The sequence below is a fragment of the Myotis daubentonii genome, chromosome 7, assembly GCF_963259705.1.
Source record: "Myotis daubentonii chromosome 7, mMyoDau2.1, whole genome shotgun sequence".
In the NCBI taxonomy this organism is placed as follows: Eukaryota; Metazoa; Chordata; class Mammalia; order Chiroptera; family Vespertilionidae; genus Myotis; species Myotis daubentonii.
The window spans coordinates 36,192,143-36,212,637 of NC_081846.1; the positions used below are offsets into that span (position 1 = coordinate 36,192,143).

A 20,495-nucleotide genomic window follows, 5' to 3' on the forward strand; every position below is an offset into this window, starting at 1 on the left:
ACGTGGCGGGTCCTGAGTGTGTGACCTAGCGTCCATCTGGGACCAGGACACAGCCTCCGACCCAGACTCATTGTCATGGGGTTCGTAAAATGGGCAGGATGAGAGTCTAGGAGGGGCTGGCGCCTCTTCTGTTTCCAGAGGCAGCCAAACTGAGCCCACCTTCCCTCAGGTGCTCCTGAACCCTGTTCCCCAAAATGTGGACCCAGAAAACACTTTTTATGTTGAGGGTAGTAAACAGGGCAATCAGAAAGCTGGTGGCCAGGGCGCTGGCTGAGAACCCCAGGAGAGTGCCAGCTGACCCTTGGTGTGCATGTTTGACAGCTGATGACAGAGCTGTGGACAAGTTGTGCAAGGAAAGCCTGGCCCCAGCCTCTGGAGAGATTCAAATATTCCAGCAGACAAGCCCCAATCTCATCCCGTCTGGGTACCAACAACTCTGCAGACCTCAGGACAGCTAATACTGCCTTGGAGCATCCAGCTTCTCAGGTAACTCAGCCTTTTAGAAGCTTCCAGGGGCTTCCAGAAGCACTGCCTCCCATGAGCTCCCCGTGTGAGATGTAGAGGAGGGGAGGAGAGAGGAGGTTTGGTCAGGTCCTGGTGTGGTGTCCAGGGACCACCTGCAGGCACAAAGCCCTGGGGCCTTCCCTTCAGCAGGCGGAGACAGCACACCTTCAGGACCCCACCAACCCTGTTGTTCCCAAAGCAGACACAGCTAGGGGCCAGCATGCATGGGGAGGTTGGACACAGCGGGCTGGGGCACTTCACCAGCAAAGGAAGCACCTCACTGGCCATTGTGGAGAGGGAGCAGTGGAAGGAGACCTGGGGAGACACCTCTCCTTTCATAGAGCGACACTCCCCTTGTAGTAATCAAGTGATTCCTGGCAAAACCAACTGTAGGTTCCTATAGGACAGTGATGGCAAACCTATGACACACGTGTCAGAGGTGATATGCAAACTCATTTTTTTGGTTGATTTTTCTTTGTTAAATGGCATTTAAATATATAAAATAAATATAAAAAATATAAATCTTTGTTGTACTATGGTTGCAAATATCAAAAAATTTCTTTCTGTGACACGGCACCAGAGTTAAGTTAGGGTTTTTCAAAATGCTGACACACCGAGCTCAAAAGGTTCGCCATCACTGCTATAGGAGAAAAGAGAGAACCTAGAACTGGGAAAAATCCATCCTATACTTTAACCAGAAGTGGGTAAGTCTACCTGGGAAACACAGGAGTGGGGGATCCACTTCAGGACCCCGGTGGGAAGACCAGCAGCCCCGCTTCCCTGTCCTGATCTTACAATCAACACAGTTCGTCAGGTTTTCAGGCTGAAATCCCATTGAATTGAGACAGACCCAGAGGTTGATAGACAAACAGCTGGAACTTCACTGTCCCACCACTGTCTTCTTTAAAGGCACGTGGTCGCTGCTTAGAACACAGAGGCACAGACGTGGGGACGAAGAGAAAAGACGGAGGCCCACCCCGAATCTTCACTAGCTATGGCTTCGCCAAGGCAGCTTCATGATCAGATTTGTGGGTCACCTCCAAGCCCCAGGAGCCAATCTAAATCCTGAAGGGAGCAGCCCTTCTGTGCCAAGGTCACCTTTGACAGGCCCCACCCCATCAACAAAGAGCAGAAGGCCCCGCCTGCCCACTGCCCACTTGCCTGGCCTCCTGCTTTGCAAACCTGCTGAACTCACAGCAGCACAGGTGATGGTACAGACAGACACAGAACCAAAATGGAAGTCTCAACATCAGGTGATACAAATAGGACCCAGAAGAATGAAATAATAAATATTCATTACAGATATCCATGCTTACCAATATACAGGTATCACAGAGATTTAAAATATTTTTTAAAATGACCGTTAGGCCAATCAATTTTAAAACCTACATAAATTAAACACATTTCTAAAAAAAAATATATATATAACTTTCCCAAGTTGACAAAAATATAGAGTAATCCTTAATCATAAATTAAACTGAATAGTTTAAAATATTTCCACAAAGATCATATTAGAAACAGTATTATCAACCGTTCAACTAACTAATCATTCAATTAAGAAAAAACACACAAAAAAACCCTACACACACCTGAAAGAGCACAGGAAGGTAAAGCACACTCCTGAGCTCATTTTAAGAGGCCAGTGTAACTCTTATTACAAAAACCAGAGAAAGACAGTGTAAGAAAGAAAAATTATACTCAGTCGTGACAGAGCTACAAAAATCCCAGATAATTTATTAGCAAGCTTAATCTAACAGTCTATAAAAAAGATAATAGACCAAGGTAAGTGGCATTTTAACATAAGAAATGTAACACATTTCTATACAGAACATCTATAAATGTCATTCACTACACTAATAATGATCACGTAAATAATGAAAACAAGCATATAATAAAACCCAACAACTAGTCATTATAAAAACTCTTAGCCAACTAAGAATAAAAGAGACTTTCTTTAACCTAAAAAAGGGGCATCTATAAAAAAAACTCACAGCAAATATTGCTTTTAATAGTGAACCTCGAAAAAGACAAGATTCCAGCTACCCCAGGAGCTAGCTATGGTATAATAACACAAGCAAAAAGGGGAGAAACAGAATCGCCATGACTCACAGACTCTCTGATTGCCAATACAGAGCTCTTCCCCACCAAAAAAAAAAAGAGAAAAAAAGAAAAATAACTTACAGAAAAACTTAATAGAACTAATGAGGACATTAACAAGGTTCTGGAAAAGAACAACACTAAAAAACAAACTGTATTTCAATATACTAGTAATGCAACAAATACAAAACCTAATATTTTTAAAAAATACAAAGTACCAACATTTAAGAACAAGAAGAGTTGCTATCAGAAGGACATCAATTCTCTCCAAACTGGTCTGTATAGATCCAATGCAGAGTAGTTCATGAGCTGACAAAGTGGTTGTCAAACTGCAGTTGACCCCTGAGTCCCACGGGAGTTAGGGACACTGACCAGCCAGGCAATTGAAAATCCACACATAACTTAAGTGGGTCCTCTACATACATGAATTAGTTTGATGGTTCGTATGGAATAATAAACCCAGAGCCGCCAAGATGCTCCTGTAGAAGGTGGTAATAGGTCCTGTGCAGATAATCAGAGCTAAAGTATTTAACATTTATGTTTATGAAAAGATGGAATTCATCCCCATGGACCAAAATTAATCCTGCATGGAATAAGACTCAAAATGTAACCAGCAAAATTTAAAAATCTTTAAAGGATACTATTTGAAAATATACTCATGACCTTTTAAAGAAATACACAAAATGCAAAAAGTGCTTACCATAAAAGACAAAACTGATCAATCTGACTACATTTTCATTAAGAATTTCTGCTCATTAAACACTATTTATAAGTGGAAGAGAGATGTGAAGAAGATGGTCAACACCACATGTAACTGAAAGTACTGACAGAGAACTTGTATCTATAATAAATGAGTAACTTCTACAGACCAGGACCAAAAAGACCAAAGAAAATGGCCAGAAATGTGAATAGGCTTTTCAAAGAAGGGCTCTTAAGGCAAGAAAAAGTAGACTAAAACTCAGGCCACACTGGTAGTCAAGGAAAGCCAGTCAGACCAGCATGAGTCCTGAGATTACACCCTCTCCACTCCCAAGTCACCAGGTGTTGGGAGAGCCTGTGGGGCAGCCAGTGGGGCAGGTAGAAGTATAAATGAGAATGGACCTTCTGGAAATCACTGACTTTCTTTTCTCAAGCTGAATCATGGTTCTAGGACCCTGCAACTCCACACTAGACATATCCAAACTTGAAAATCTTCTGGGCGTGAATCTGAGTGGAGCAAGAACAGTTGTTAAAGCAGGGCTTGCTGGAAGCTGCAAAGTAGCCACCACAGATCCACATATCCTGCAGGAGATTAAGAGTATGTAACTGTGTTTAGCATGAAAATGATGTGAGTGAATCTCAGAAACAACACTGAAGCAGGGGGTGGGGAGTAGGGGCTGCAGAAGACTCTATCAATAACATAGACTTTAAAAAGGCTCAAAAAAAGTGAAACAAAACAGGATCCTGTTTCAGGAACCATACATATATGACAAACTAGTTTTTTTGTGTGTATTTTTTTAAAGCAAGTCAAAGACAAAAGACAAAAAATTGAGAACAGAGTTTATGTTAATGACAAGGGGTTGACCATACACCCTTGAATTCACTGCTAGGTCTGTGAGCAAAAGGGCTAGGAGCCAAATCCACCCAGGGAAACATCTCACTCCACTTTTCACCAAACATGACTCATTTGTTATTGGAAGTTCCTCTGATGATACGGACGGAAGGACAGTTCAACATTTTATCAGATTCTTAGAACAGAGTGCAGCATGTCTAGTAAGAACATGGACACCAACGTCAGTGAGGGACTGGGACCTGGAAGGGGCTGGGGCAGGGTACTCGACCCTCCCCAGGGGGACCGGCCCTGCCCTAGCACCCTGGAAGAAGAAACAAGAAGAGGTAGCATCCCTCACCAGCCTGGGCAGCAGGAGCATCTGCTGCACAGAGCCCATCATGGAGCTTTCAACTCATTCCACAATACCAACCCCCACTTATATTTAGACAGGTCACCAAAAAAGAGGCAGGTCCTGGCTTACTCAGACCATCTATACATGTCCTGAGAAAAGATACACAGAATCTTCACGATTGCCTCCAAGGAGTCAGAAACACGAGCACAAAAGAAAACCTCCTGCTCACAAAGTCACTTGAGTTTCACTTTAAATTGACCTACTCAAAATCAACTTTAAATGAAAATTTCTGACAGAAGGAAATATGTAACTTTTTAATGGTAGAAACACAGACTTGGCGCCCTTACGACACGATATCTCTCAAGAATGTAAAATCCCAGAAAGCTGGAATGATTAAGCAAAACGCAGTATTCCCAGCCTGTTCCTCCTCCCAGAGTGCTTCAGTCTCCAGGATGGGCCAGGCCCTACAACCACTCTGAACTAGGTGTTTAATGAGGAGGAAGGAGTCAATAGGCTGAGTTTCATCTTGAGATAAAAGGAACTTCCATTTCCATGACATCTGCATTTGAAACCGACATTTTCAAATTACATTCCTTAACCAGCCAACTTGGGGAACTCCAATTCTTGGGGCATTGTCTGAGGAAGGACTGTGGTCTCCAGCCCCAATTATTCATCAGCTAAAGATGCAAAGACATTCTTATGCTATGTGAGACATTCCCTCAAATCCAGCATCTCAAAACATCTCAGAGGACTCATATAGCTGCTCTTGCCTCTTCTTTAACAAGCAAACAAAACCCCAAAACAAACAAAAGGCAGAGGTAATATGCACCCCTAACAGGCCTAACACTTAATAAAATCATTTCGCTGAGTATAGGGCCATTTGACATAAAATCTCCCTTATAAGTAAGTGAAAAACGCTCTTGACGACTTCTGAGAGTTCCTAACATGAGTGATGAAGATGTGGAGAGGACAATTCTGGTGTCATGAAGATTTTAATTTTGAAGTCCAGTGACAGTGTTTTTAAGAAGAATGGATAAGAATGATGGTGAACTGGGGTGTTTAAATGTCTAGAGTGTTACTAGGAGTCCAATGAGGCTTCCCTATCAATTCTGAAAGTGCAGTGTCCAAGGTCTGCACACCCAATGCCTCTGCTGAGCTGAGGGGGTGCCTCACTCTTCATACTCAAGGGGTGGCTTGTTGGAAGAACATGGCTGATGGGACTTACTCGGCTCCCTCCAAAATCTCCACTCTAAGGGCAGTAAGAAAAGAACAAAGTCTTTCCCAAAAACCTATCACCCAGGAGACAGCCAGAGAATCTTGGAAGCTGGTAAGTGGCCGGCAGAGCAGAGCACAGAATGGGTGCTGCTGATACAGGAGAAGCGGGGGCTGTGGGTGGGAAGTCTGTGCCCTAGGGAGGAGCTGAACAGGTACTCTCTGGTGAAAGGAGTATGCCAAGAGAAAAAGACAACAGGTCATGGCATCTGGGACCCTATGAAATGAAGAGGCCCTGCCCATCAGCAGTCCAGCCAGCTTCTTTGAGACTTACTCCCACACTGGCCTGCCATTCAGGAAAGCCCCTAATGTGAGAAAAGAGAGGCAAATCCAAATGTGTGCCATCTGTTGAGCCCCCTGCTCCTCCCCCCTGAAAACACAAGGATATGGGTGTTGTTCTCTAGGGCCCCCCAGAACCTGAAAGGTGCTGGACCAGGGAGGTGGCCATGATGCTGCAGGAGAGAGTTATTAAACACACATTTAATAACTTTACTGAGGTACACTCTGCATTTCACCCTCTTCAATGATTTTTTTTAGTAAATTTACCAAGTTGCACAATCACTGCTAAGAATCAGTTTTGGAACATTTTCATCACTAAAACGGGAACAACCCTTGTGTACTTATCTTAGGGGCAGCAGATGGCATTTGCTAACTGGATCAATGTGCAGGAGAAAGGGCACAGAATGAAGGTACCACTGAATCCATGGAGGCTGTGAGAAGAGCAGGTTTGCAGGGAGACATTGAGAATCTGGTTTCGGGCACATCAAGTCTGAGATGTTTAGTAAATACCCAGTTGGGCATCCAGACAAGCAGAGAGCTCTGGGAACTGGAACTCAGGAGGATCCAGGTTGGAGCTGTAAACGTGAACTGCAGCAGAATCAGGATCGTTTCTGAGCTATGATATGGTGGGAGGGAATCACTGAGATCTCTTAGGGATGAGTCAACAAGAATGAGCAGCCATACAAGGACAGTCCTAGGGATGTCTCACTGCTAAGAAGTAGGAGAGATGAAAAAGAACATTTCAAGGAGCTGAGGACCAGTGTCAAGGGCAGTGGCCAGGCACCAAGAGCATGTGGTCTTAGGACAAGGTGCTAGAAGAGGGTGATCCACTTGGTCAACGTTGGGGAGTGGCCACCCAGATGAGGATGGGGAGCCAGAGAAAACTGGCATCTGTTAAATGCCACAGGACCACTAGGTGGCACTTGCAGCCAAATGGCACCACTCATCTTACCTGGAAGCAAGTGCAGACAGCATCAGAGATCAGTGCTAACCTCCCGGAATCTGGAGGGGGTAAGGGCTCAAGGCAGGTGCACCTCAAGAGGCAGAGAGATGAAGTACCAGTCTGGACCCCTATCTTTCTTCTCCAGACCAACACCACCAAGGGTAGCGACACTAGGAGACACCCTACTGCAAATGCCAGAACCAACACAGGAACAAGAACAAAAGCCCCCAAGTAGCCCAGCCCCAGCAGTGGGACACATGGAAACAGAAGAGCTGACGTGTCCACATGTCAATGTTCTTTAGGATCACTTCAAATGTATGATCAACTCAAACCTCACGTTCAGCCACAGTTCTCCCTGGTGGAGAGCCATCTTCACACCACCCACACTACTTGGTTTGATTCTCTTCTGGTGCATAGTTGTTGTTTTTTTAGTTCTATTAAATGACAAGCTGAAATTATTGGTTATACAGGCTTTTAAGAAACAAAACTTTTCTTAACAGACCACTTAAATGTTTTTTTAAATCAGAATAATATGCTGTATACACTATGAGAAAGCTTTACTCAAAAACGTGTTCCAAATCCGGTTCCACAGAAAATAGTTACTTCTGATGCAAAGATGTAGGTCTGCACAGCTATTTCCCAGGGGCTCCAAGGCCCCTCTACACAAGACATCAGGACGCTGCCCCGCCCCAGCAGCTCCAGCTCAGAGACGTGTGCAGCATCATACTTTAATTCTCCCACTTTCAGGACAGCTCTGGTGTTGTCATGGCATCACGTGGGACTTTGCTATCATACCTTTATAAATAAGGTATTACTGGACAAGAACTCTAATGTTATACAATTACAATGCAAAGGCAGTAAGATAGAAGCAAACACTCCTGTGTGTGGCTGGACATGCTGAGGTCAATCTGAGGGAACAGAGTCATCTGCATGCACCCTGTACCATGAATGGACTGATGAAGCAAGTGCTAGATCTCCCATTCCTGAGTTCGGAACCACCCTTAAAGCTCTTTAAAACCCTTTTAATGTTTCTAATTTTTTTGTAAACCTTAAGAAGAAACACTGTGTTTTGGAAATATCTGCAAGCTCAAATTGAGCAACAGCTGTAATAAAATCCTGGCACACAGTGGGGAACTTGGCTTTCAGAAAGTGCACAAATGTATTTCCCAGAAACTATAAATAGAACCCAAAATGGTGAAACCTGCTCTAAGTTCTCAGCTGACTAAAAAACGAGCCTGACCTCCAGAAATAAGTGACAGAGCAATCCAGGTGGGACTTTACTATCATACCTTTATAAATAAGGTATTACTGGACAAGAACTCTAAATGTTATACAATTACAATGCAAAGGCAATAAGATAGAAGCATAAAAAGAAACCTAATGTTCTACTACTCAGCACTTTGTATAAGAGCTACACTGTATTACTGACTTCAGTCCTCACAGCCCAGAAAGCAGTGACCAGACAGACCACAGGTGGGAAAACCCAGGCTGGTGAGTTGTTAGCAGTTCGCCCAGGGCAGCAGCCAGTAAGTATTGACCCGTGGATTTAAATCTGGTCACACCCACTGAAACATCTGCTCCCACCCCTGCAGCCCCTTACCTGGGCTTAGCTGTGCTCACACCTCTAAGTTACTCTCTGAAAGCCGTTTTGATTGCCCTAAACTCACTGGATAAGAATACATTATCTAAAAATTAAAATAGTTCCAGTGGTCTAGGAAGGCCACAAATCTCCTGTGCAATTGTCCTTGCCACTTCAGTTACATAAGGTCAAGTTTACATAATACAAAAGATGGATTTCAGAATTTCCTTCTTAGCAACCTCCAAACGTTTGGTTATGTATTTTACCTAACAGCTGGGTTGTAGTAGGAACCAATATTACTTAATAGTAACAGCTGAAATATTTAAAAATAGAAGGTGTTTCTTCCACTTGGTGGAGAGAGAAGACAGGGCAGCAAAGAGGCCAACCTGAAGCAGCGCTGCATTTCTTGGGAAGCTGGCCTCTTCCAGTGCGGGGTGGGGATGCGGCTGCCCTCCTGGCCAGCAACAAGCATTCCACCTGGGCTTTCTGGAAACCAACTTGCCCTGCTGGACCTCAAATGTCCAATAGGGAAAGCAGCTTCTTTCAAGAACTTGGTTGGTCATGGGGGGGGGGGGGGGTGGCGGTCAGGAGGAAGGTAGAGGTGGGTAGGGTGTAGGAAAATCCAACAGGCAGTTGAAAATGTGGGACTGCAGTGTGTGTTGGGGTGGGGGAACGGGGGTAGGGTTCAGTCTAGAAGAAACACCTGGGACACTTGTTTAAAATTCACTGTGTAAGCTTGGTAAAGTTACCTGGCCTCTAGCAGCCTCAGATACCCACCCTGCAGGCCCCTCAAGAAGAATGGAAGGACGGAGAACATAAAGTGCTAAACAAATACGGGGCGGGCAGCACTTGGAGGGACCATTGCTGTCCTTATTGCCATCACCACTGTAATTATCAGTGATCCAGGGCTATGAGGCTGAGCTCTCCCACCTCAGGTATGGGGTTGCTTCTACAGGTGGACACACAAAACAAGAGATCCGGACAAGATACCTCTGCTGAGAAACAGTGAGACTCTATAAAGTATGAGTTGGTAGAAAACACATTGGTAACTCTAATCATTATCTTTTTTTAAAAATTATACACAATGTCTAACTTATAGATGTTGCATGGAGGTCTGTTTCCTTGGCAGATTTCATTTCCATACCATCTTTATGCCACCGACTCCTAATGTTAAGACCCTTGCCTCGGCCCTCCTCCCAAGTTGGGGCGCATGTTCACACCTGCCTACTCAGCATCACTAATGGGCATAACTTTTCAACAATCCACATGTCCAACACTAGCCCTCACCTCCCCCCAAGGCCAGCTTCATCCATGTTCTCCACTGTGATTCATGGCAACTCCGCCTCCAGATGCTCCAATCTCAAATTCTAGTCACTGCCCGAGGGTTTCCCTCCCAGCCTACCTACAGCCTCCGTGAATCCTATCTAAGATGTGTAGAATCACATTGGTTCTCACCACTGTCTCCACCAGGCTTCCTGTCCCTCCCCTGCCCCATGTGTCCAGCAGTCATTCTCTGTAGCACAAGGCTGGTGGGTCACTCCACTCAGAACCTCTAGGAGCTCCCCATTCACTCAAAGGGGAGTGACCCTTCACTCACAACAAAAGTCTCATTGCTGAAGATGGCCTGCATGTCCCTCTGTGACCAGCCAGAGCCTGGAGCAGGGATTCACCAGTCACATGCTCATACTCCTCTCCTGCCTCCTGACTGTCCTAGGCACCTTGCCCCTGCCGGACCCGAACTACAGCTCCTTCTCTGCCACCTCCCCCAACCCTGCTTCCTTGCCACAGTCTACTAATTGTATTTATTCAATGTCCTCTTCCCCTGGTTCAACATGAGCTCCACAAACTTGGGGATGTTTCATTCATAAGTCTATGTGTGCCAAGGGCAGTAACTGGCACCCAGAAGGCCCAACTGCCATAAATGACTGAGTGAATGAATGAATGAATGACTGACTGGGTGAAGGAATGACTGGAGAAAGGAATAAACAAATGAGCCTGATGGATCAACAGTGAGGCCTCCCTTGGCCACTTCATTTAAAATCGCAGGAACCGACCACATAAGAATTCCATCTGTCCCAGTTGCTTTTTTCTCCATAGCCCTTATCACCTTCTCACATCTGATGTTCTGCATAATTTACTACAACAATGAATGAATTAATGAGCATATTTAGGGCCCAGCATTAAACTGGAGAACTCAACTCACTCACACACATGATGAAGATTCATAAAAAATGGCCACAAAGCAAGTCTCAACAAATTCAAAGGCTTAGTCACTCCCAACCATAATATAGTGAACTATAATTCAATAGCAAAAAGATTACTTGAAAAACTTCATACCTTCAGATAAAAAACACTTCTAAATATCTCATTTAAAAAACAACAATCATCAAACAGAACCCACTGCTGGAAGGCTTCAGAAACAGGGACCTTTCCCAAAAAGATGACACTTTAACCTCCTAGATGGCAGGTTGTGGGTGTGACTGAAACGTTAATATGACCACAGAAAACGAAAATCGTCTCAATTGGACAATGCCAAGAGAACAGGGACAAGAGTTAACATCTCTCCCTACTCCTGGCTGGACACACATTTAGACTTTCCAGAGTCGCTGCTTCCAGGGACATTTCATGCACACCCCATAGCCCTCAAGTGTAGGACACAACGCTGGTAATGAAAGAGGGGATAAATAAAAAGGAAAAGCGCACTTTCCCCACAATTGGTGTCACAATGATGCACACCCTGGACACATTCTGTCCATCGGGGGCCCCTGTAAGGCACAAACAAAACAGAATTCAAAACATCCTTTCCTCCACCTAATAATCAGGTAGAACTTTCAAATGTCCCAAGAGGACTTAAAAGGACCATTGGGTCAGACCTTAGGGTCACTGCCAGAGGGCAAATGTCATTCACTTCACAGCTATGCTGAGGTCACCACCCCTCAGCGAAGGACAGGGACTGGATTGAGAGCTGGTGGCACCCAGCAAACACACCTATCCCCGCCACCTGCAGTCACCTTGGCCTCTTCGCTGGCCCGTCCACCAGGAGAGCAGTCATCAGGAGGAAGACTGCAGTCGGCCAGGTGTCACGTCCAGGTAGTGAATGACGCCCTGCACCCGGGCAGCAGACACAAGGGGGTTTCTAGCCTGTAGGAACATCTACATTAACTATTCAGTAGGTTCAGGTGCTTGACTAAGAAAGCAGCACGCCTGTAACTTCACAGGACAGAGCAGAGAGAAGAGCGAAGTGGACGGAAGCCTCCTGGGGGGCTCTCAACAGAACTCTAAGCACTATGTCGGTGCTGGGCTTCCCTGCACTGCCCAGCGTTTGCTTCATTTTAAATAGTGAGTCCTAGGTGTCATCACAAAGGCTTCTGGGCTGGCGAAGGGAAGGGGGGAGAGAGTGTCACACTGGAGAAAGCAGCAGAGCCAGCAGCTGGGACGGGCAGACCAGAGGGCACCAGAAACACAAGAGGGGAAAGCTTTGCACAGCTACGGACACCTGCTTTGCTTCCTGGTCACCTAAGGCCTCTGCCAGGCCGAGCAGCCACCAGATGCTAGAGAGGCACCCAGGCTCAGAGGACAGGCCACCTGCTCAAAGCCATGCAACCAATCAGAGGCAGGTGGACCCTGTTTCCCTAGGTCTACTGGCTCCCTGGCCTTGCCACAGCTCAGCTAGGCCCAACCCTGACTCTTCATTCACAGACCAAGGGTGGCGTGTAGGTGGGGGGAAATGGAGCATTCCCCAATGGAGCTAGGAGGGGAGAAATGGGGCAGAAAGATATAGTTTACCTTTGTGCCACAGGAGAGAGACTGCTCTTGGCACCACAGAGCTTCCAGACACAGCAACTGCCTGTAGGAGCTCTCGATCAGGAGGAAGGGCCAGGCAAGAGGTGTTTGACACGCGTAGGCTCGAAAGGTCACACCTTTTACAGACCCTGAGTGGTGATGAACCTTCAATGGTGAGGGGAAATTGGGATCTGAGGGTTCTTCAGCACCACACCCAATGAACCGGGTGGCAGTCGAGCAGCACCCTCTGGTCTAGAGCTGTCCTTGCCTATAAGTTCACCTGTTCCCCAAAGTGGATGAGGCATTTCCAAAAACTCATGAATGCACCCTCCACAGACAAAGCTATAATTACACTCAGGTTTTACAGTATGTGCGCCACACACTCATAAACCAGTCTATAAGTCATGGCTGCTCACAGAGCCCCTCTGGCAAACTCAGTGGAGGGAAAGGGAACATTATCAACATTCGTTTAAGTAAATCAAACTGCGTGAACTGTTTTCCAGTTTTTCAGATAGCTAGATTTTACTTTGATATCTTTTTGTTCTGTGTTTCATTTTTACTCCAAAATTTAAAACAAATGAGCAGAAAGGAAAGCACCACAGACAACCTGTCACCCTGGTGCACATGCTCATTCAGTCTGCAGACATGTACTGTGTGTTCACCTCACCTGCAAGCCTCCTACTGTGTGCCCAAAAGCCCCCACTGCATGAAGCTCTTTACTGAGTGACAGATCCTTCAGCTAGAAGATGACAGCTCAGGGAGTCAAGCCTGGCACCAAAACGAGGAAACCAGAGAGAGCTCTCTCCTTCCCACCACTCCTGCCCGGTACTTCAGCAGGAGAAGCCCTTAGAAGCCACCAAAGGTGGCCATTAATCCTCTATTGTGCCCCATCCAGAACCCCAGGAGTATCAAGTGAAAAGCTTCCAGCTAAGGTTCTGTCCCTAGGGCATCTGTTTACTAGGTATATTAATAGCTTCCAGGACAATGGAGGAAGACTGTCCAAGCTTTCCCTGAGGCCACAGGTCTCCTATCTGTACCTGTGTGCAGGCCCTCAGCAAACCAAACAACAGCAAAACATGCCTGGGAGGCGACAAAGGCTCCTGAAGCCAGCTAACCTCAAACAGTACCTGTTCCAAAACTCAACAGGAATGTCAACAAATTCAATAACCCCTTTGACAGAGTGGTGGTCAAATACCCTGTAAGATTTGGGAATCCATGGCTAAAGCCAGACCTCACTTTTTAAAAATTAGTTTGGATAAGTTCTCTAGAGTTTCTGTAGTTTCTTTGAGATTCCAGAATTTTCTTTTAAAAATTCCACCTTCGTTTTAGAGCTTGAACTCTGACAGGAGCAGGAGTTAACGGGAACATGTGTGGAGAGCACTGGACCTCCGTGTTGGACCTGAGCAATCTGCACAAGATACTCTTCTCTGGTGCAGCCCATCCGAGAGTCAGCCACCACGTCCCCTTCTGGTGCCAAGGCTCAGACCATGTTCTAAGCTGTCTTTCACCAGAAGCACACCTGGAAAGCAGAGATGGGTCCCCGCCCCATACTTTATGTGCCTGGAAGGAGCCCGCCTTCCTTCCAGCAAAGCTGCTGTAAGGATCAGTGAAAGGATGGATGGAACCTCCAGCCTGCTGTCTGGTTACAGCAGCGCCTCTGGTATGCATCCTGCTGCCACTGAGGCTCTGTTCTCCTCCACAGTGTCCTGGACAGCCCAGCCTCCTCCTGGAACCCCTCACTCAATCAGGCTGGTGAGTGTCTACACTGTCTCAAGATTGTCTTTCCGTTCTAGAAACCAACATCCCACACATTCGGTATAATGACTCTTTTCTATTATAAACATGGTTACTTTTATAATTAAGAAAAAATGTATTTTACTTAAAAAAATATGATTCAGAAACAAATGACTTAACTGTTTTAAAGTCCCCTATAATCCCAGCACACAACACAGGTGGCATGTAATCCCGAACATGTCAGCTCTCGTAGGTGACCGTCTGTCACTTTCTCTTATCCCCAAACTCAGCATCTCTCCCCACCTAACTCTGAGCTGATGACTTGGCTTCCACAGGACACCCACCCAGCCACCATGTCTGTGCCTCAAGTCCCCACAGAGAAGGAAAACAACGAACGACCTCTAGGAAGGGAGAAAGAGTGTAGCCTTGTCCATGATGTGCCATTCACTTCTTCAAAACCCAGGAAATAGATGCTATCTTAAAAGTAATAATAATCGGATATCTGTTATAATACAGTTGTACACACATGATTATACTAGTATGTTTCCCCTCTTTTATGATAGCACTAGTTTATAATTTTAAAAGTTTAATAAAACAAGGAAAGAGAGCAATAGGAACAGAAGGATATTCACATATAAGAAGTTAAGGGGAAGGGGAAGAATGAGAATTAACCCCTCTGCCCAAACTGAAGTCCAAGGTCTGTCTCCACAGGAAGTGGGAGTTGGCCCCACATCAGATCTCAGCCAGCGGGACTGCTTCCCAAACCAGAAGGTCCATTTGAAGCCCGTCTCTTCCGGCTCACATGAACACGACCCACATTTACCACCTTCTCATGGTCTGTACAGCCACTGAAAATCTTCCTTCCTCCCACACCTGGTGGGCACCAGGAAGTTGTCTCAAAATGCCCAAGTGCACAAGGACTCAGTGTTTAAACAAAGGAAACACAGAGAGTGGGAATCAGCATTGCTAAAGCGAGCAACTTCATCAGCCATCTGAAAGCACCTCCCACCCCAGGTCCTGAGGTAAAAAGTACACTGCTTGGTAGGTAGGGAGGATACAGATGGGAGTATAGAAGAGAGGAGACCAGCACCCCTGCAGGGCCCAAGCGCTGTGCCCTGGAACCAGCGCCTTCGAGGAGCACTGCAGAGAAACAGCCTAGGTCTGTGCTTGAGGAAAGGCCAACGGCGAGCTTGGCAGACCTCAGCATCGCCCTGCACAGAGGGAAACCTCTCCTTTGACACTCGCAGCCTTGCTGAAAGCTTTGGCTTCTTTTTCAGGGGCCTGGGGAAGATGAGGCCATGAATATGTGCTTCTGATGGGGGCCAGGGCCAAGGAAGGGTCTGCCACCTCCCTGTCCCAGCCAGCCCTGCTCACAGAGGGAGTGTGCAGAGGGGCCACAGGAAGCCTGGGTCCAGGAGGAGCCACAGAGCAAAAACCACAGAGACAGAGGCCTTCAGGACACGGCAAGGGCAAGGGTCCAGCAGCACTGCCCTCAAAGCCCTGGCTGAGCATGTACATGACGGGGTGACAATAGCTCACTCACACCCCAGGACTTCAGTAGGTTAGTTTTCTTTTCAGTAAGGCCAAGTGGACTGTGAAGAACAAACAGTACCCACTCTGAGCTGAAACCCTGCAGGACACCACACGGGGAGAGATGTTTTACAGAAAACGGAAAGAAAAAAATTTCCACGGCCATGTAAACTTGGGAAACTTTGCTAAAAGCATACAATTTAGAAATATCATATATGGACTGAAAGATTTATAATCACAGTTGAAGCTTTTTTGTTAAAAAAAGGAAATCAAAAGGGCTTAGGAAACAATGTCATGGACTCAGTTCACCTCTAGAAAGGCTGGGGCCACAGTCACTGCCAGTGGCCCTGTGGCCTCCCCTGGCATGGAACTTATGGCCCCAGCTCCAGCTCAGATACAGCCTCTGGCACTGCAGCAGAGAGGATGGCCCATCTCTGCCACTCAAGTAACATCCAGTCAGTGCCCATTTCATTCCCAGGACAGGCAGCCTATTTTACCCCAGAAAAAAAGTCCCCCAGCTTCATAGAGCTGGTAACTCCAATCCTTTCTCTCCGTGCTCTCCCAGGAAAGTGGAGCCTCAAAACAGCCTTCAGGTGTGCCGGGCCCCAGGCCTGGGAGCGCTGACTTACCGGTGCTGGACATATGGTTCACACGGGCCGGGTTTAGCAGCTCCACGGGCTGGTCTCGGCCAGAAAGTCCATCTGCAGGACAGAGAAAGTGTTTGGCTTCAGAAACTGCTTGAATTTCAATGAGAACACTTTATGTTCAGAACCTCCACGAAGCAAATCCTCGAAAACAATGATAATGTATGTGTGTCCTTCTTACTTTAGAGATAACAGATTTTATTCCATCATGGGTCATTTTTATTTGCTGAATCAGGAAATAAAAGACCCTCGGTAGAATAACCAAAATAGTCCCCAAGTGAAGCTACCAAACTGACAAACACCAATTTCTGGCCAAAAATCTGGCTTAGCTGTTTGGTTTACTTCGTCAGCAACCACATTATACCTACTTGTGTTTATCAGAAGTCAGCCTTCCTGCAGAGACCACAAGCATAAAGACAATAACAACAGAAGAGCTACTCATTCTTGCCCATCACTAACAAATGGCCTGCCTATTGAGGGAAACAGCCCCCAGGAGGCAGCTTAGCTTAAAGCAGTGGTGGGTATGTGGGCGGGATAATCAAGGAAACAGATGAAGACACAAACCTTTTAGAAAAAATACCTGGCCAGGAACTGACAATTTTTAAGAGATGGTTTCTGTTGCATCCCCTTTTAGACTTGGACTGTCTTTAGGAATGGTGTCTATGTGTTCCGGCTACTGTGGAGCTGGGTCCAGAGACTGTCCACCACCCAAGCTTGTAGAAGGCCGCATGTAGACAGCCTGAGACTTTCCACATTGTCTCAGAGAGAAAAGAAAGAAAACTAGCAAAACTTCCAGGAATCACGCTTCTTTAAAATTAGCTCCTGAAAAATGTGTCAAATGGCCTGCGTGAGAGGCATGTCCTTATCCATGACGGTGTGGAAGGTACTTTTCTTACCAACTTAAGGTAGAAAACACAAGTTGCACAGAGCAGCCATCAGGTCCCTTAGGCAGACTTTCAATCGTGACAAAAACAAGGAACTTCAGGTCTACTGACTCTGTCATAAAACCTTGCTTTGTATCCAAAATGGGTAACATATTGTGCAGCCTTCACATTTTGTGTTATACAACTCCCATGTGTGTCTTTGGAGATGTTAAAAATCTAAGGACAAAATTAGTGACCCAAGAAGGGCTAAAAAGGTGCTCCCAAGAGCTGAAAAGACCATCTGAGGAAGGGGGCAAGGCATGTGAGGCCCCCAAATTGCCCTCTGTTATGGCCTGCATGAGCCCCTCAGCACTGCACCACAGGAGAGGGATGAGGCAGCTCTGACTGTGCACCCGCAGGGACAGCAGTTCCTGGGCAGCTCAGAGAACCAAATGCTGGTATTTGTAGTCTCTCCCACAGTCAGCACCCTCTCCCCAATTCTGGCCATGTGAAGATACCACAATAGTTATAAGAAAACAGCATATTAGAGGGTTAAGACAGTCTGTGCTCCCTGAGTCAAGAGAAGGATGGAGGCAGGCCACTGAGGCCACCAGGCCCAACTACTGAGGCTTTTCTCCTGGAGCACAACCACCCCGAGCTGGCCTGACCACAGAACTGTAAACCTAAGGCTGTGAGCACCTTTATTGCCATTCACACGGACACCTCGAGACAGTGATGGGAAATGGGTCTCAAACCTTTCTCCTGAAAAGAAGTAGGTGAAATTGATTTCATTTATAAATGGAGTGATTCATTTAAAAAACTGAAAAATTCAGGAAAGTATATACATATTCTGACTTTTAACCCACTGTGAACACTTCAGAAACACCAAAAGGTACTTCTGAAAACCTGTCCAGCTGCAGCTCCTGGATGGGCGGGGTCAGAGCAGGTGCTGGGAGGTACCACCTGTACAGGGCTCCACAGCTGGGCTCTGAGAACGCAAGGGCTATTCTCTCTGGCTCCATTGGCCAATACACGTCCCTAAAGCGTCCTCCTCCACTCAACTCCTCAATGTCCACCCTCAGCTTCCATCTGAGTGAAACGCTAAAACCAGAAGCAGTTAAGACACCCCGACGCCAGCCAATGTCCTCATTTCACACTGCAGTCCATGGCACAGGGCAGCATCCAGCTCAGTACAGACCTTCCACGATGCGGGATGAAGCTACTCTCTGCCCCAGGCCTAAAGATCTCAATGCTCGCCACATGAATAAATGATGCCTAATAATACGTTCCCCCACCCACACTAAAGCTGGAAGATGCATTAAACCTCCATGCAATCAATCCCAAGTGTAAGTTAAAGGCATGCAGTATCAGAGTATTCAAAAGCTTCACCGTGTAGTTTAAATCACTGTATGGCTGGGCTGAGTCTTGGCTCACCCACCACATTTCCGGGCATTGGCCTAAGGCAGTGGTCGGCAAACTGCGGCTCGTGAGCCACATGTGGCTCTTTGGCCCCTTGAGCGTGGCTCTTCCACAAAATACCGACTTCTGCGCATGGGCCACAAAGTTTCAATCACACTGTACGTGTGCACCCGGACGTGGTATTTTGTGGAAGAGCCACACTCAAGGGGCCAAAGAGCTGCATGTGGCTCGCGAGCCGCGGTTTGCCGACCACGGGCCTAGGGTATGGCGTACTGAGTCACCAGAAAATAATCGTATGCGTGAACTAGCTGGCAGCCCACAAAACAGTGCCACTGGATAAGAGCATGACAGATTCCATACGTAAACTGAAGCTGAGCAAAGCGCACGGTGTCAGGGAGAGGGACTGTGCCTGTGCTCAATACACAGACAGGCTGGGCTGGCTGACATAGAGGCAACCTGTACACTCAAGGCCTAACCCTGACTGTTCCACATCCTTGCGGAATAAAGTCTGACTTAGATCTAGTAGGAAAGTGTTCAGGGCTAGCATTAGGTTACTATTAAGGTGCCCTGCCTCTCCAGAAAGGAGCTACTGTGTGAAACTGCCTACGAACAGCAGGAGGGTCTAAACACTCAATGTGCTTCACCATGGGTGCGCAAAGAGCACAGTCACGTGTGTACCGGGAGCTGACAGGACCACACTCACAAACACAGGCACTGCAGAGGGGCAAGCAGAGAGGCCTGTCACCAGACACTTGCAGCAGAAGGCAGGGCAGCAGCATGAGCCCTTGACAGCTAAACATCCTGCCCTCGGCTCCTCCCAAGTCACTCATTCAGCAGGACACCATAAGCAGAAGCTGTGACCTCATCACTAAAGGAGGGAGACAAAAAGCCAAAAACAGGTGCTTTCAAAGAAGGCAAGTGACAGACCTGATAGGCAGGCCTCATGGAACTCAACAGCACAGAGTGCCTGGGAGATGTCTCTGAGCAGAAGCAAACAATGAGGGCCACCAAGAACAGACTGGACATTGGGACACAAGACACAGACAAGCAACACTGCCTCCAATACTGGCCCCAGAATCCTGCAATTACCTGGTTCAGGTGCCCAGACTAAGTCCTGGGTGTGTGACCCGGGCATGTGGTTGGTAAGAACCTGATCACATGGCAAAGACTCAGCTTGGGAACACAGAGGCATGTCGGTCCTCCCCTAGTCTTGGAGGATTCAAATCTAATTACAAAGAAAAGACGTCCCAACTCCACGTAATACTTACAGCAGCACCCTATGTGTGCAAGTGACGTGCCACACAAATGCCATAGCAGTAAGGTAAGAAAGTTGGAGTAAAGCAGCACAGGGACCAGAGCTGGTGACATATCCAAGCAAAGGCCTGACAAATCCAGTTCCATATCTCAGTTCCCATGAAAGAGACTTCAGGATGTGCAGCTGGGACCAAATCCTGGGACAAAGGGAAACCACATTTGAGGGGCAGAGGCTGCAAAGGCTGAGATGACAGTTCAGAACCCAGATCTAAGTGCATTGCCAGCATGTAACCAGGTAGCCAAAAGGCAAAACACACACTTTGCCAGGAAGAAACAGCAAACAGTGGAAATACAACCACACAGGTACAGGCCAGTGCCCATGGAGACACACTGGTCCACGAGCCCATGCAGGCTTGCACCTTAATGCTATGTTGCTTCAGACAGCACGTTTCAGAGTGAGCTGAAATGAGGATTAGGCATAATTTCCATATTTACGTCCTTTGCTGAAAGTTCTAAGCTTTAGGAGGAAGCAGCGGTAAGAACCTAACATTTAACAGGAAGAAAGCAATCAAAGTCCTACTTCCTCTTGGACCCTGAAACACCCACTGCAGGCAGGTTTTCTCCCTGGTCTGCCTCCATGGGAGAATCTAATCTGGAAACCCATTGGATGGGACTGTGGTATTTCATGTCTGCAAATGGCTACTTAATTAG

General features: G+C 46.7%; 1 protein-coding gene across 19 annotated transcripts in view; it reads right to left on the reverse strand.

The window, feature by feature from the left end:
• The window catches only part of HDAC4 (histone deacetylase 4), a 239,045-nt gene that overhangs the window by 104,568 nt on the left and 113,982 nt on the right, over positions 1–20,495 (reverse strand). For 14 of the 19 annotated variants that reach the window (XR_009453787.1, XM_059703772.1, XM_059703754.1 and 11 more), the window contains one exon: positions 16,234–16,305. The exons of 4 other annotated variants lie outside the window; for them this stretch is intronic. Coding sequence is in view for 13 of the 15 variants with exons in the window: in XM_059703772.1 (XP_059559755.1) it covers positions 16,234–16,305 (72 nt within the window). In the remaining 2 variants the exon portion in view is untranslated. Of the gene's footprint in view, positions 1–11,568; positions 11,592–16,233; positions 16,306–20,495 lie in introns of those variants that run through there. One more of the 19 variants, XM_059703769.1, reaches the window with a different exon arrangement.